The sequence below is a fragment of the Anabas testudineus genome, chromosome 12 (assembly GCF_900324465.2).
Source record: "Anabas testudineus chromosome 12, fAnaTes1.2, whole genome shotgun sequence".
NCBI lineage: Eukaryota > Metazoa > Chordata > Actinopteri > Anabantiformes > Anabantidae > Anabas > Anabas testudineus.
In genome coordinates, this window is record NC_046621.1 from 6,446,775 (window position 1) to 6,463,370 (window position 16,596).

Consider the following 16,596-nt stretch of genomic DNA (forward strand, 5'->3'; position numbering starts at 1 on the left):
ATTCCATTTAGCACAGTAAAACCACAAAGTCCACGAGAGTTTATAAAAGCCACATGTCAACTGTCAATAAACGCTATACTGCCGAACCTCTGCCACAGAGTGTTAACTTTTTAACTTGGTTTAATAGGATGTTACAAAACAATAAAATGCTAATTTGAAATCAAATTCTCATTTATACTTTCCATTGCTCAGCAGACAGCAGTTTCAACGAAACTCAAAGATTATTACTCATCTTAAGCATAAGTCATTATGCCATTTAAGAACAGCATAAACTTTATAAATCTGTATTAACAGAAATGCCGACGCTATAGGATCAGATGTGCAGAAAAATGAACCAAGAAAAAAAAAAAAAAACAAACACCCAAAGCTGTTTAGAGCAGCTAGTTGTGCATGTTAAGGGAGACTTTTCACAACTCAAGAGACAGTAATAAAAGGGCATCAACACAAATCCGATTGCTGAAGGCTTTTTTTTCACCCAGTTTATAGCTGGTTCTGACTGGAAGTAAAGTTTAATGTGTTCAAGTGTTACAGAAACAAACAAAAAAAAAACAATAATGTACTCTACACATCATTTTATTGTACCAATTTATATCAATGCCATGTAAATAAAAAAGCACAAGATGGAAGCAGTCAAGGGGAGAAGGAACAACACAAACTACAGTTTACAAAAGACTACCTGGCTCATAAGCAAACACCACAGGCAATAGAAATGATCGAGAGTATTAATACCAAGTGGACACAAACTAATGATATTTACATTTCTAGTATAAACTGTATATACCCACTGTGTTTTAAAAGTCATCACTCAGTCAGGCTCTTCTGAACTGTTGCCAGAAATAATTTATACTCAGATATGGCAGATATAGACATGAGAGTTAGTTAAACATCATCAAGCTTATTAGATGGAAAACATGAAATTCTCCACTTTGGGACAAAAATATACTTAAACTTCACTTCTATTCTAGGAAAATAGTGCACAGCAATGGGTTAGATAGTGTAGTATAGAATAATATCAAAGATACGCCTATTTTATTATACAAAAATGTCCATATATTAAAATATAACAGAACCATCTGCGAAGTCAAACCTCAGCTGATTCTCATATACATCTAAAAGTTCTCCGATTAGGATTTCTGACAGCCCAGCTATCGTGAAACACAAATCTTGAATTTGAAAATCTGTCGCTGTCAGTTTGAACAGATCTCCATACAATAATGTAAACTGAAGAAAAAAATAACTAGGAAGGTAAACTATATTGCTTTGATCAGTCCTTGACAGTCGGGTTGTCAGACCTTTCTAAAGTCTGAGATCGAGGTAAACATGACGATAGCTTTCAGCAGGCGTTTAAACCGGACTTGAAAGGACAGCTTCCTTTAAAAGCCGACACGCTTTCTTGTGTTAGGCACAAACAGACCTGTCCCCTCCTAACAGTGACTGATGTGTGCCAGTCAGCCATAAAATGATTGTTCAAACACAATTACAGGCAAATCCCAGCTACAACTGCTTGGGTAACGTTCAAGCTTAATGCAGTAGGAACTGCTTGTAGAATAATTTCACTTATCCTGGCATAAGATCACAGGAATTTTGTGAAATGCATTTTGCTGTACAGCAAACAAAAATCCCGTATATATTATTTAATTGCAGATGTTTCACATATCTCTAGGCAATAAAAACAAATCACAGAGCCGACATTTAATATTCAGAGACAGTCTAAAATGCTTTGTCCTGGCGCAGTCGACAGTCCACGTTTCATGTGTGCGGCAGTAGTGTAGAATCCAAACATCTCTCATTATCAAAAGGGTAAGTCTTCAGTTCAAGGCTCAGCTACTAATTTCCCTTAAAAAAGTCAAAACTATATCAAGGCAGTCAAACAAAAAAAAATACAGTACAAAATACTACATCACTGTTTGCAGATAACACAAAAAGAAGTCAAGAAAAATGTCTGGAAAGTGTCTTTTTGTCCAAGAAGACTTGATTTGTCAGACATGCACTTCAAGTCAGCTTAAATCTCCCTGAATATCAGCCTTAACTAGTTTGAAGCCGACGTTCAGACAGTACTGATATTATTAACACACAGTTTCTGTGCTTTGTGTTTTGTGTCTGTGTAGTGATCAGATCTGATGGTGAACTGGCAGCCAGTCACCTGGTAATCAGTGAGCGGAGTGGCAGTCACATGCAGTTGACTACATTGCTGGAGCCCTGGCCGACGTCCCTGATCTGGCTGACATGAGACGAACAGACAGCCACTCCAGCTCCAGCACGACAGTGAGACACTGAACCCACCAGCTCCCACCTGAAGACAAAGAAACAAGCAATAAAAATGTTGTACTGGAAGACAGTAAAGTGAAAACTGCTTAGAGCCACTTGCAAGACAGTTAACTTTAGCACTACACACAGAATTTGTTCACAGCTTTACACTTATGATCATGTAAAACTACTACATGTAATCAACCCACATCCACCCTGATAGATTAAAAATGACATGACTTCACACAGTGCTTATTCAGCAACTCCTCACCTGTTCATTCGAGGCTCAAAAGCTTCCACTGTGTTTAAATAAATGTTCCCATTGTGACCCCCAACTGCGAACACTCTTCCCATTACAGTGGCAACTCCGACCCCACCGCGAGGTGTAGTCAGCTCAGACACATATTCCCAGCGGTGCATTCGTGGGTCAAAGCGCTCTACTGAGCTCAGGGGTGAGTTGTCATCAAAACCACCTTTAGAAAGTGATTAGAAATTATAGTAATAATAAGTAACATTTATATTTAAGGGCATTTTTGTAATAATGGTGTTCAAACAGTGTAATATTAGCTCAAATAAAATAAGGATGCATGTTAGAAGAAAACCAACACTGTCAGGGGTAATGAGGGACGGATTATGTTGTAACTCATGGAGTCGCCAGCGACAGAGCAACATACCACAACAGATGATATTTTCATGAACTTTGAATGACTCTTCAAATTCAAGAAGTATAATAAAAAATTCACACTCTGTTAATCAGTGACTAGACAGTTTACAAAACATGAACTTTTGTCTTTCCTGATTTGTGTATAAAATTGTAGGGTGTGTACTTTAGAGCATGTGACAAGGGTGTGTCAACAGAAAAGTACCCACGTAAGACATTTCAGCAGCAATACAAGCAAATAAAGACAAAACGTATTATTGCATTTGACTTTGACATCTATTATCTGAAAACCAAAGTGATCAGACCTTGAAGAGAAGAATGTTGCAGTTGCTGGACACAAACTGAGAAATCTCATCTATTCAGTTTATATAGTCCTCTCACCCACTACATAGAGGCAGCCATTGAGTTTGCTGACTCCATTTCCAGCCCGTCTCTGGCCCATTTCGCTGACCTCCGTCCATTTGTTGAGGTGGGGGTTAAAGCGCTCCACACTGGACAGAGATGCCACGCCATCATTTCCACCCACTGCATACACGAAATTCTGTCAAGAAGTGGATATAAAGGAATGAAGTACACTGCAGATATGATTTTTTCCAATCTTGTTTGGATTTCCTATTCTGTCCTACCCCCAATGCCACAGACCCCACTCCTCCTCTTGGTGTGTTCATTGGCGCCACGGCACTCCAGCAGTCACGTTCAATATCATAACGCTCCACATCATTGAAGCAGGAGTTGTCATCCAAACCTCCAATAGCATAGATGGGACCACCAAGAGCTGCCAGGGCTATACCCCTCCTGAGAAACACATACAGTAAAGAACAGTCTAAGCCTTGAGTAAAGATGTTACATTTGGTCCCCAGATAACCCCCTACAGGCACTAGCAATTTTATTTGTCTATTTTCAGTGTGAAAATCACAAGCTTGAGAAGGCCAACTGGGAGAGGATGAGCTCTTAGTTTTAAATCATCCATGTTTGTAGGACAACACACTCCTTCAATACGTTAGCCAAGGAAAAGGTTCCATTCGTTCTATAGCAGGGTCATGTACCTCTTGGTGTTCATCGAAGCTTTCATCATCCACTTGTTTGTGAGGGGGTCAAACATCTCCATGTTTCCTAAATGTTCATTACCATCATGGCCTCCGACAGCGTAGACTTTGCCTGTTGAGAATCGAGTCTTCATGAACATGTGAGCTGATCAGTGATCAGTGAGAAGTACTAGCATAATACTATTATTAAAAAACTAATTAAGGCTTTTTCACACAAATAATACTTTACAAATATATATGGTTGTTACTTTAGTTAGCATGTTGGAGGGTATATTGTATTTACTTAGAAGTCAAACTGTGTGTCGATCAACAATATTGTGGTATTAGCTACATTTATACAATGTAATATTACAAATCTGTCACTATATTATGCTTTTTATTCTCTAATCCCAGCGGTTCACCTCTCTGGGTTCCATTTTTTACTTTCTGTAGTGTTATTTTATAAAACATATTTTACCTCCTACAGAAATTACACCCACGTGACGCCGTCTGCTGTTCATTTCAGGGCCAAAAAACCAGCTGTTCTTAGTGATGGAATAGCACTCGATGCTGCGAAAAGGGTCGCCAGAACCTCCCCGACCACCCACACAGAACAAAACTCCTGAGGAAATAAAGGTTTAGCACACTGTTAGAACAATTTTACATTATGCCCTGCTAGGAACCTCAGAATAAAATTTTACAAATTATTAAAATACTATAAAATATATATTTGCTGATGTTATGAAGATTAGACTGAGACTATGACAAGCATGCATAATAAGAAGTGCTGAATGTTCCTACAGAGGCTATGTAATCCATAGTTACATGTTCAAAGACTAACACCACCCTATAAACACTACCTGCAGTGTGTTTCCGGGGAATGGTGCGGACTGAATACTCAAAGTCAGGCACCACCTTGTTGCTGAGGTGAAGGTGGTAATTTCTGGCTTCATCCATTAGGTCGCGACAACTCAGGTTACTTTTGATCATCTCGTCTTTAGCCACTGTTCCAGTCAGGAATTCTACAGGGAGCAAGGGGAGGCGCACCTGAAGGAGGTACAAACAGGAAAAAGGTAACGCTACTTTAACACACAGAAATGAAGCTAAACCTTCAAGTAATCAGTAACATACATCAAAACATTCAGCATAGCACAAAGATAGAGGTGCTTCCAAAAACAAATCTAAAACATGAGGAAGTATAACATCAATAAAGGCACAAAAAGAATCCAAGCTATGCACCGTCTAACCTGAGACATGATCTGGTCCAGCCAGGCCTCGTGATGCTGCGGGTTTGCTTTCAGCCATTTCACTGCTGCATTGTACACTTGTGTCTCGGAGTGAATGTTGAGCTCGTTGGATGACAAGAGGGTGCGCAAGTGCTGGGGTGACACACATGTGAAATCTTCACACTCCACTACTTCAGTGAAGTGTTCACAGGCATAACGGTCAGCCATGTCCATCAGGTCCACACGATTGTGGCTTTCAGCAAACGTTCGAACTGCAAGGCAGTTGGTGGGGTGAAAGTGGGCCTTCATGTACTCACAGCAGGCTCTCGCCACCAACTCCACCTGATAGATTGAGACAGTAATAAAACCATTTTACACATTCTCTAGTCTAAACTGTGATCACAACTGGGATGACCCTCATTAAGCACATGACAATGTGCTTAATAAGAGCATCATTACATTTAACCATGCATTGAAGTGCAATGTGAATTTCATGTAAAATAAGGAAAAAAAAAAGTCATAATTGTTTACATGTTTGTTCTTTTACCTGAAGGATGCAGGCAGCATAAAGCAGTGGTTGGACATTGTCCACAGTTAATGTGAGCTTTGAGGAGTAGGCAAAATGAACCAGGTCCTGAATAGCATCACCATCAAAGTCCTTGATTTCTATCAGTTCCTGTTTAGCTTCTGACATCTCTGACAGGAACATGGCCCTGAGGGAAGACACAGCCACAACATATATAACATTTGTTCAAGGAACTATTCCACAGCTATCCAAGGAAGCCCAGAGAGGTTACATATAAATCATACTCAACACTGAAATGTCTTAATGTTTTCTAGCACATTGTTATATTTTGGTATTTTATACTGTTATAGTATATTTTCAGTATTCTTATCTCTGATTTTAAAGTACAAAACATGTTAGCATCCTTTTACTATGCAAAACTATCTGTGCTGTGTTATTCCAGGTCTAGTTAAAAAGAAAAAGACAAAAAATGAACCATACCTGAAATAGGGAATAACACAAGCCAGCACCAGCTTGTGGCATGGTATTAGCCTACTGCCAACCTACAAAAAGATACGAACACAAAACACGTTTTACAAAACATGTCACAAGGCACACCTGCATACAGTTTGAACAAGCTTACCAAGTATTTCCAAGGTTATAGTTGAGAAAACAAACTAACTCACCACATTCAACTGTAAATTTACATTTCTTATATTTTCAGCTACAAAATTAAACAACAAATTTAAAACTAACAACCTAACATAAGCAAAGATCAGCTGTGACTAAAATATGAGACAACCCAATCTCTCTGTTTATTCTAGTCCAGACAGGGTGACCTACCTTCAGTGTGACATCACAGAGCTCTCCGACTTCATAGAAATGCCTGAGGGAGTTATGGAAGTCCTTCCAAGCCTCATGTGCCTCAAAGACAAAAGACCCATCAGGCTCGCAGTCTGCTTTAGATGCCCTGTTTCCAGGCCGCTTCTCCTTGGACTTCAGCTGCTTTGCATGGTCTGGCACCACATCCCCTGGTGCCATAGCTGGCTACAGGAAAAAACTCCTGTAAGAGAGACCAAAAAGAAGAGACGTGAAAACACTAAAGACAGTTGTAGTGATGAATAGAAGGAAATATAGATACAAACATATTTACTCATACATACTATTATCACTCATATTGTTACACAAATATGCACTTCATAGAGTGAATTAATAAGCTATAACTGATATTTTATTTATCATATTTTTATATTCATATTTATTTGTTGAAGTAATAGTAACAATTATGCTTTGGTTCAAACATTGCAGATTTGAAGATCTGCTTCTTTTGTCAGATTAGATCAGTTAGATTCTGTACTGCTCATCCAACTTAACACAAATCTGGACTGAGCTAATTAATGACAGCTAACCACCTATGGAAATAACTGAGATTTGAAAATAATCAACAGAGTAATGAATAGTAAAAGTAATCCTCAGCTGCACCCTTGATTAACACATAACTATAATAGGAGTCAGAGTATTGAATTATCACCCTATCAAATAAGCAGGACAAACAATAACTGCCACTAACTGCTTCATGCTAGAATATTTCACAGGCTGAAATGGAAACCGCAACTCACTGCAAATAACTTTCTACCGGCTTCTATGGGAGGGGAAATTAGTGGTGGGGGTCACCGCCTGCCAGCTGAGCAAGTTCGGCCAGTATTCCTCCCCATTTCAGTCTCACTTCCTCTTTACTCATTTAGCATAGAGCGAAGCCAAATGTGAGAAAAACAGTACGAGCAGATTTCTAAATGCAGTGAAATGAAAATAATCAATAAAAAGACCTACCTATGGCTGAAAAATCACCACAGATGATAGGACTCTATTGAAAATAGAGTAACTGAGAGCACACAGTCAGAAGCCAAAGCTTCACCCACATCTTACAGATGATGCACTGTGCCTCTTTCAAACTATGCCTCTGAAACTGAATAGACTCAGTGTATGACGCCCTCATCACTAGTCCTCTCAGCTATGAGAGCAGAAAGCATCCAATCATCAGCGCAAGCATTCAAAGGCTCTCTCAACCCATGTTCTACTTTGTAAACGTATGGATCAGCTTCATCTTTGGGACTCTCTGAATTCCTAACAAATATAGGGATCTGGTAATATGCACTTTATTCAAAGACAGATTCAGCTCAGGCTCAGTTGGTACATAACATCCTCAAACTATGATATTTTATTTATAAACAGTAAGTGAAGTGAGACAGTCAATCATTTAACAACAGAGATGCTAGCGCACGTACTCAACCCCATGTTGTACAAACTGAAAAACAGTAACAGCAACCTTCTTCTTAAACCCATTCAATAGTTTCTGTACATCTGTGTGTGTCCACCATACAAAGGAACATGAACTGGGAAACCAGCATGCCACATTAGGCACTAAGTTAGGCAGAAGATGGGTATACACCCATCCTCCACTGTTGCCATGTTAGATAACTTCACCCACTTCCAAGAGGACACAGCCGCTACACTTAACGCTGCCAAGTGCTTTGTCCTTCGGAGTATTATCACAGTAGGGTAATTACCCAGCTAAGGACCTGGCAGGCTGAAAACTGCTTTTAAAATATTAGGGGTTTGCAGCTTGTGAAACATTATGATTAATACCAAGCAGACTATTTGTTGTACTGTCAGTTGTGAGTATATTTAATGTATTCAATGTTTTGTGCAATCATATATTCTCTTTTTTAATAATGTACATGTCACACATGCACGGTACACATGTTTGGTCTTTTCTAAACTGCTTGTTTAAGTTAAGACGTCACCATAGTTTACGATTTTACACTTCTCTATTCCTCTCCAGGAAGAACTGTTTGCTGTTTTAATGTAATATCTCATACATGTGGATAAGCATGTTAATGTAAACTAACTTTACTTGTTCTATTGTGTACAATTGTGTAAACATTTAATACTTTAAGGTTAAAGCGTGTGCAGGATATATCAACATATATAGTATGCTTAGGATGTGCAGGATGTATAGGATGCTTAGATAGATAGATAGATAGATAGATAGATAGATAGATAGATAGATATTAAAGGTGCACTGAATTGCCAAGGGATGCTATAATGTACAGTACCAAAGAAAGCCTACCTGAAACACTATAAATAACTTATTGTACATTACATTACAGCAACTAGCTGTTAGATGCAAACGATAGCTAGAACCTTCCAGGTGACACTAAAAGGATTTTACTTTCAATACCTCCCACATACGACAACAAAATGTATTCAAGTTGAAGTGCAGCTATACAAAGAGGAAACATCGAGTTAACCAGCTGGCAAACGCTAAAATATCGTTAAATCTGTATCATCAAACGTGTAATTTGATCAACGCGTTTGTGAAGCAAGACGAGCTGGCGTTCAGCATGGGTATGAGTTACTCCATCCATTCAAAACTGCTGCACCACAAGCTCAATCATTCTTAATAAACACAGAAATATATCTAAATGACTCTAAGGGACATCATAAATCTAGCTAGCTAGCCTAACGGTTAGCTTGTTGGCTAACAGCAGCTAGCAGGAACGACAGCTAAAGTTAACTGGCAGTGAGCAGACAAGATTTAACCAGTACTTTAGCAAAATACTGAACGTATAACAGTGCAGATTATTGTAAATCACTGCGTACTCGCAGTCTTAAATGAAATCTACTTTATTTACATACCTCATGTCGCAGCAAGAATTAAAATGCCGGTTTCATTTAGAGGAATGTTTGGCATTAGCACGTTTGTTGTCATTCCAGGTGCTTTATGGGTATTGTAGTTTTGAAGCATTACCTGAACTTCAACTGAAATAATTAAAATACAAAACAGGAGAAACATTTCACTTTAGATGGAAATGTTGTAATTTCCTTTACAATTATTTGGATCAATAGTTATTTAATAGGTTTAATGGTTCCAGCTTCTCTAAAGTGAAGATTAACTGGATTTTCCTTGTGTTTCACAATAAACTGAATAATTTTGAGAACATAATCAGCTGATTAATCCATAATGAAAATGGCTTTTACAGTACACGTATGAAATAGTTAAAAATTAGACAAACTTTGGCAGTAAAATGTTGTTTTCATGTTATTGCATCAGTAATAATAATCTGATATAAAATAGTAACAGTCCTAATGATCATTTCTAACATTTGTAATATGTTATTTATACAGTGTGGTACTGGTACATGTACTTAAGTAAAGCATTTTAAAATTTCTTCCACTACTGTTTATTGACAGTTTAGGTATCCTACGTTATTGCTTCCTCTCTGCCTCTTCTCCCTCAAATAATTTCAGTGTCAAAATGGATTTACATTTATTTATAAATTTAACTCACTTTTAGACACATATTGGAACTGTACTTTAGACTGAGTTCATTTAGTCTTAATTTGTCTTTTCTTACTTAACAGAGGTTCCAGTAAACTGACTGACGTGTTCAAAATAAAGTACTAAAGCAGAGTCTAATGTGCACATTAGACTGCAGTTACAATTATATAACTATATTGACCAATAAAATCACACCTAAAATTACACATTAACAGCTCCTCCATAGCCTCATTGAGTTGTATTGACTGTATATAAGTGCTGCATCTACATATTTCTGTTGAGCATAAACAGAGCGGCTTGAGTTCTCACAACCTGTCTTGGCAGCATTAAAATAGCACTTACTTAACATTTAAGTAACAACTTTTCTTGAGTTGGATCGTGTCAGAATAAAGAGCTGGTAAAAGAGCAGAAGAGCGAAGGGCTACACTCTATTTCAGGGCTTTTAGCTTAATGTGCAACATATTTTAGACTTAACTTATAATAAGTAAAGGTATTTTCTTTTGTTGCATCCGAGCAGTGTGCAATCACATACAAATGATACCAATGTGTAGTGGACTAATACGGGAGGATAGCGTAGTGGTAACATCACTGCCTACTATGCAGGAGACCGGGGTTTGAATTGTGGCTGTGGTCTACCTCCAGTAGGGATCTTTAGACAAGACCTCCTTATGCTTACCCTGCCTTTGTCTTATATAATAAATATAAGTTGCCCTGTAACTTGTAAGTCGCTTGTAAAAGTGTCTGCCAAATAATTAAATGTAAATGTAATACACCTATACTAAACTAAAAAAAGTCACATTCACACAACTGTGAAAGAAGAAGTTTATTTAAGAACAGTGTGATTCAATATATTCACTGGACATAATAGATTATTCTACTAACAAAGTTTTACAAGTTAGTTTACAGTCATAGTTGTTATGGTCACTGGAGAGCCAGCATTATCTCCACGTGTCCTACTTGTGCTGCTTCCTCTTTTTCAGGAGTGCGTCTCGTAGGGCAAGCTGGAAAAGAAAATAATATTTTCAGTTGAAAGACTTTTTTAAAATTTAATTAAATCAGTTTAGTCACAGTTAAATGCAGTAGGTTGTTTAGGTATACGTATCAGATTTGTGTTAGCTACCTGTTTCTCTCTGAAGGAGCGTTTGCCTTTCGTTCTGACGTTCTGACTGTGTCTCATCATCATGAAGTTCTTATTCCTCTTCTTCTCCTTGTTGCTGGTGCTGGCATGTGGGTTCAGCTTGGTCCGCTTCTTGACAAACTCCTTCCGATCGGTCCGGCCGGCCTGGAAAATCAAATGCTTTGTTAATTACTGTCATAATATGCAAACTGTCCAGGAATGATTTTCCAGAGTCACCAATGTTTCAGTTCTGTCAGGATCATGATTTTAACCATGATCAAGTAACTTTTCAGTGTTAGGGTTTTACCATTGCTGTTGCCAGGCGTGTTTCCTTGTCTGCTTTTGGTTTCTTATGCAGCTTCTCAATATTTCTCAAGGTCAACAGCTCACCTCTGTAACAGTAAAACAAACGTAATGTACAAATGTAATTTTTTGTAAAAAAAAACAAACAAACAAAAAAACATTCAGCTGATGACATAATCAAATCAAATTCTGGGTTCAAATAGCTTTCTCACCGTTCTCCCTCCTCATCACTGTCCATATTTTTCCTTTTCTGGCCCTTGCCTGGTGCAGCGTTGACCTCCTTAGCCATCTGGACCAGACGGATCTTCTTGAAATCATCTTGAGTGAGGAGCCTGCTGACGCTGACTGCTGCTGCCTTGGCTTTTCTTTCCTCAACTGGCATACTTCGAATCTTCTCCGCCTTACACAAGCAGACATTAAACATAGCGTTTCACAAAAAAGCAAAGTTACCATACATAAACAGCCTTCAGCAATTTATCAAGCTATGGATTTTATCCTCACCACTTCTCCTGTGTCTTCATCAGAGGAGTGGTGAACATCCACCCACTCCCCATCTTCATCATCATCACTAATACTGGCACTCTCCCAGCCATCTGTACAAAATGAAAAATACAGACAAATCTAATATTTGCCACATATTATTTCCATGTCCACACATATTGTGATCTAAAACCTATTTTGTCAATCAACCAATGTAAGAAACAATACAGAAGAAATAATACAGTATCTGCCAACCTTCATCCTCCTCTCCCTCTTTGTTCTCCTCCTCTACCTCCAGGACTTCAGCTCCAGGGATATAGTCTTTAGCTTCAAGCGCTCCATAGTTTTTGATCTTGGCCTCAGCAGATGCCTCAGTGGGTCTCCCCTGGACAAGAAGAAGCATGGTTACAAAAACACAGATGCAGCTTTATCCCTGTTAGATTCATGGGTCTATACCCATTATTTATGTAGATAACAAAACAAAAAGTGCACCAACATTTTGCGTGTTACAAAAACCATGCTCATTGATGTCAAATCTAAGTGCAACATTTCAGTTTTCAAACGTTCCCACAGGGATCACAGTTAAGCTCACCCTGTCCTTCTTGTGCAGCATCTGTGGATTAAGATTTCTGAAGAGCTGGATCAGCCCTCTGGCAGACATCATCACATCTGAGGGAAATGCAGATGCAGACATGTTGTTTTGGGAGTGAACATATATCTACACACATGTACATCTTGCATTCTGAAGCGTGACAAAGAAGCACAGTAGCGTCACTCACTCTTGTCTTTGTGGGTTTTGTACTGGGCCAGATCCTGCAACAGATCTTCTGTAATTGCGAGAGGGCAGCGGGCTGATACCTCTTTGATGGCATTAATACTGAAGCACAACAAAAAGAAAACTTTACTATAAAAGTATGAAGTTTTCTTTTATGTTTCACACTTCACTCACTTATGAATATTCACTGCAGAAAACCTCACACCACAAGACTTACCCCACAGTCATGACCTCCCCAGAGTTTCTGTCCGTCACAAAGTTGTTTGCGATTGTCATGATCATAGGGTTAATGATCTGCACGAGAGGAAATATACAGTGTTAACAGTGTTTAATTGTAACTCTTGTGGAACTTGCCTGGAGATTTTAATGTACCTCAGGGGGAACAAGTTCATGGGAAGCCTGGGCAGCACACAGGAGAATCTTTGTCACCTCTACAATAACAGATGATGGTTAGAAATTTCAGTAGAGTTCAGTAGATGCCAAATAACTTTACCTCAGCTGGGGATTATTTTTACCTCTTTGATGGGGCTGTAGAAACCTCTGGATGAATGGGTAAAAATTGAACAGGAAGAGCTATAGAAAGAAAACAACATAGACAATATACTTAATATATACATTATATAATTACTTAATATGACCAATTACTTATTATTATACTACAATTTTACATTATTTGAAACAAACTCTTCACATCACACATCATCATGGTACAAAGTCGAGAGATCATTGTCTAAGCTCTAACATCTGTGTCTAGTACAGATCTAATGAAAACATCACAGCAGGTATAACTATTTATTATTTTATTAATGAACACGTGTCTAATGTCTACTCATGTAAAATAAATCAGTGGCACTACTACTATTATACAGTATAAGAGCAATTCTGGATAGAAGCAAGAACAAGTTTTATTGTGTATAACCTTCTACACTAGTCTTTGCATTCAAAACGTCACTTTGAAGCTAATTAATTCACTAATTAGTCAAACATCCTGATTAGTCACTAACCTCGTGGATTCCAACCAGTCTGGATATGAGCTCCATCATCATAATCTTCACCTCAAAGCGCTCTTTAGAGTTCTCCAACTGTTTCAAGAGTTTCTCTGAGAAATCTGAAAGGAAAAAAAATTTTTTGGGGGGTAAATATTCATTAAAAACAAAGTGACAACAAATGTGTTTTGTGTGAAAGTGGTCTAGCGTCTACCTTGAGGATCGTGAATTAGGTGAATTGCAGAGAAATTGAACACTTCTGGTTTCTTCTTTTTTTTGTTTTTCTGCAGAGAGAACATAGATTTTAAACTCAAATTCATTTGAATACACATTGAACAGAACAGGAGCCATATTCTGCAGTAGTTACAACGATGGTACCTTGAGGACTTTCATTGCCTTTTCCATTTTCTTCTTGTTCTTTGAGGTTTTCCTGCCTGTGGAGTATCTTACCATCAGGTCTCGGGCTGATGGCCCCTCCGCCTGGAAGACAAAACTGAATATTAGCAAGAACGGCAGTGCAAATCTAAACCCAATTTATTTAATTCTGTTGCATATATAAAACTTTATGTGAGAAACTTGTATTTGGATACAAATATTCTGCCTTCAAACACTTTATTTTTGGCACTTGCCTCTGATTCGGAATCACTCTCGTTCTTTTCATCTTCATCTTTACCCAGGAAGAATTTAAGACCTGCAACAAGGATCTAAAGACAAGGAGACACAGGTAATGGTGGATAGTTTTTCCATTTATGAATTTATCATTTAGTAAAGAATCAGACTGGAAAAAACTTACCTTTGTCACCTTGGAGAAACATGCTGTTGTGATGACATTAACTGTTTTGGCATCATTCCTATGGCACAAAAAGTACCAAGTCAAAATATTTTCCTTTAAAAAGCTGTACAACATCTTAGTTACATCTATAAAATTCAACACCTACCATATGTTCCTTTTGTATAGCTCCACCATCACATCTAATGAGATCTTTGCTGCAATGGGGTTACTGTCTCTTAGCATGGTGTACATGAAGTTCTGTAATGTCTGAAACACACAAAGTACAAAACTAATATAAGCTGCTGTACTCGGACAGTCAAGTGGGAAGTACAGATCACTTGTGTGTACATGTACCTACCGTGTTGACCTTGTTGTTTTTATGCTTAGCATTGATGTTTTTGATATCTGTTACAATGTGTGTGTACAGTGTCTGAGGAGAGAGGAAAACAAATGTTTACTTCTAGGAGGGAAATGACAAACAAGCACAACATGAATATATATATATACTCCTGCTGTGTAAATCAGACAGACGTGGTCAGTACTTAAACCAGTGAAATTTGTTGTTATTGTTTTTTGTAGGGCTGCATGCTCTAACCTTCCTTAGTAATTTGTCGTGACATCGCAGCAACTCGAAGAAGAGTTCCAAGAGGCCAGTGGGGTTGATCAGATCTTTATTCCTCATAAGAATCAGCGCTTTGCAGAAAGTCTGAAAAAACAGACAACATTTCAGTGGTGTGACAAGTAATTTCTGTAAATATTAACATGGACATGGATAATTTATAGGATGAAGATGTGAGTTGATGTGTTGTAGAATTATATATCTTCTTACCATTCTTAAATCCGACTCTAGGACTTTGTGGTGACCCAGTAATAACTCTGACAGCTCTTGTGGAAAGGCAGACATATGCTCCAGGTAGCAGTGGCCAACCTGATGGAAAAGAGAAGCTTTATCTACAAGCTGTTTAAAGACTCATACTAACATGTGGTCACACCAGAACACCAGAGACAGAGAGATACTGTGATCGACTTGGTACAGGCTTTAACAACTTATGTTACCTGGGCAAGAAACATGACAAGATCTGCCAGTTCCTTGTTCGGTTTGTCTGGCTGCAGTTTGAAGATCTCTACATTGGACTGGTAATGTCGGTACTGCTGCAAAAACTGCAAAACAAAAACTATACTGGTGATTCTCGTATTCTTAAATTCACACACAGCTAGTCTGAATGCTAACAACTTTAGCAAACCTGGCTAACAACACTTACCTCTTCCACGTATGACTGCGGATCTCTCTTTATAAGATTCTGCAGTTGCGGCAAATTGTTGGGCAATTTATTGTTTTGTCGCCCGGACATGATTTAAGATGACTGTGTGAATATTTTGAGTAAAATAGTAAGTTTACACGGCAAGCGTGGCAAATGTGAAGGCTGCCATTTAAGTTTCAGTAGCAAATAATAACGTCATATCCGGGTCGACCGAATCGTCACTTCCGCCAGCATTAAAGGGCGATTTCACCTTTTTTTGTCTGAAGTGCTTTGACATTTAATTACAGTCAGACTTTTCCAACACTAAAATGTTACATTATTGGATTAGTTACGATTATTACCGATGCATTAACATTAGCATTTTACTTGTGTATATCGTCTACATGGCAGGTTGGTGTAAGAACCAACCACAACATTATATTATATGAATTACTGATAATGGTCCTCTGTATATCTTTGTATATATCAGTCAATAAAAAAAATAGTTTCCATCCATCCATTCCCGGACTGACACCACTTTATTAGACAGTTGAGTAGATTGTTGAAAATCAGCTGCAGCTAATAACACCCGCAACGTTTTATACTGAAATAGAGTTAATACAGTAAAACAATGTAAGAGAACAAGTTTTTAGTTTATCAGTTTTCAGATCCAGCATCTGGATCATAGAGCTTTAGTTCTCAGTGACAAAAAGCCGTGAACAACTTTCTTTACACAATGTTTCTCTTTAACATCTGTAATTTCTTATTATGAAGCCTGCCATATTTTTACGTCATTTATTTATATTTGTTTAAATTAAATCATTAGAGGGTCATGAATTTAAAAATAGAAACATGCAAATAATAAATGAACGTCATGAGCTTTATTAAAAACTCCAATGGAGACAATGATGACTGAG

At 38.0% G+C, this 16,596-nt stretch overlaps 2 protein-coding genes across 2 annotated transcripts; both read right to left on the reverse strand.

Moving 5' to 3' along the window:
- Positions 1-555: 555 nt before the first annotated feature.
- Positions 556-9,442, reverse strand: klhl8 (kelch-like family member 8). Its single transcript, XM_026356682.1, has 12 exons — positions 9,364-9,442; positions 6,508-6,727; positions 6,166-6,227; positions 5,707-5,872; positions 5,181-5,501; positions 4,794-4,980; positions 4,412-4,555; positions 3,955-4,066; positions 3,535-3,703; positions 3,290-3,449; positions 2,519-2,720; positions 556-2,293 (listed from the first exon to the last, which is right to left on the reverse strand). The coding sequence occupies exons 2-12, from the start codon at positions 6,703-6,705 to the stop codon at positions 2,170-2,172; spliced, it is 1,845 nt and encodes a 614-aa protein (XP_026212467.1). The 5' UTR covers positions 6,706-6,727; positions 9,364-9,442; the 3' UTR covers positions 556-2,169.
- A 1,371-nt stretch (positions 9,443-10,813) lies between these two features.
- Positions 10,814-15,888, reverse strand: sdad1 (SDA1 domain containing 1). Its single transcript, XM_026353625.1, has 22 exons — positions 15,701-15,888; positions 15,495-15,599; positions 15,268-15,366; positions 15,034-15,144; positions 14,797-14,868; positions 14,605-14,705; positions 14,460-14,517; positions 14,296-14,370; positions 14,045-14,146; positions 13,881-13,950; positions 13,685-13,788; positions 13,196-13,253; positions 13,053-13,111; positions 12,898-12,974; positions 12,685-12,782; positions 12,498-12,574; positions 12,161-12,290; positions 11,927-12,018; positions 11,638-11,825; positions 11,430-11,514; positions 11,126-11,287; positions 10,814-11,006 (listed from the first exon to the last, which is right to left on the reverse strand). Exons 1-22 carry the CDS (start codon positions 15,788-15,790, stop codon positions 10,959-10,961), a joined length of 2,061 nt encoding a protein of 686 aa, XP_026209410.1. The 5' UTR covers positions 15,791-15,888; the 3' UTR covers positions 10,814-10,958.
- Between the last annotated feature and the right edge of the window lie 708 nt (positions 15,889-16,596).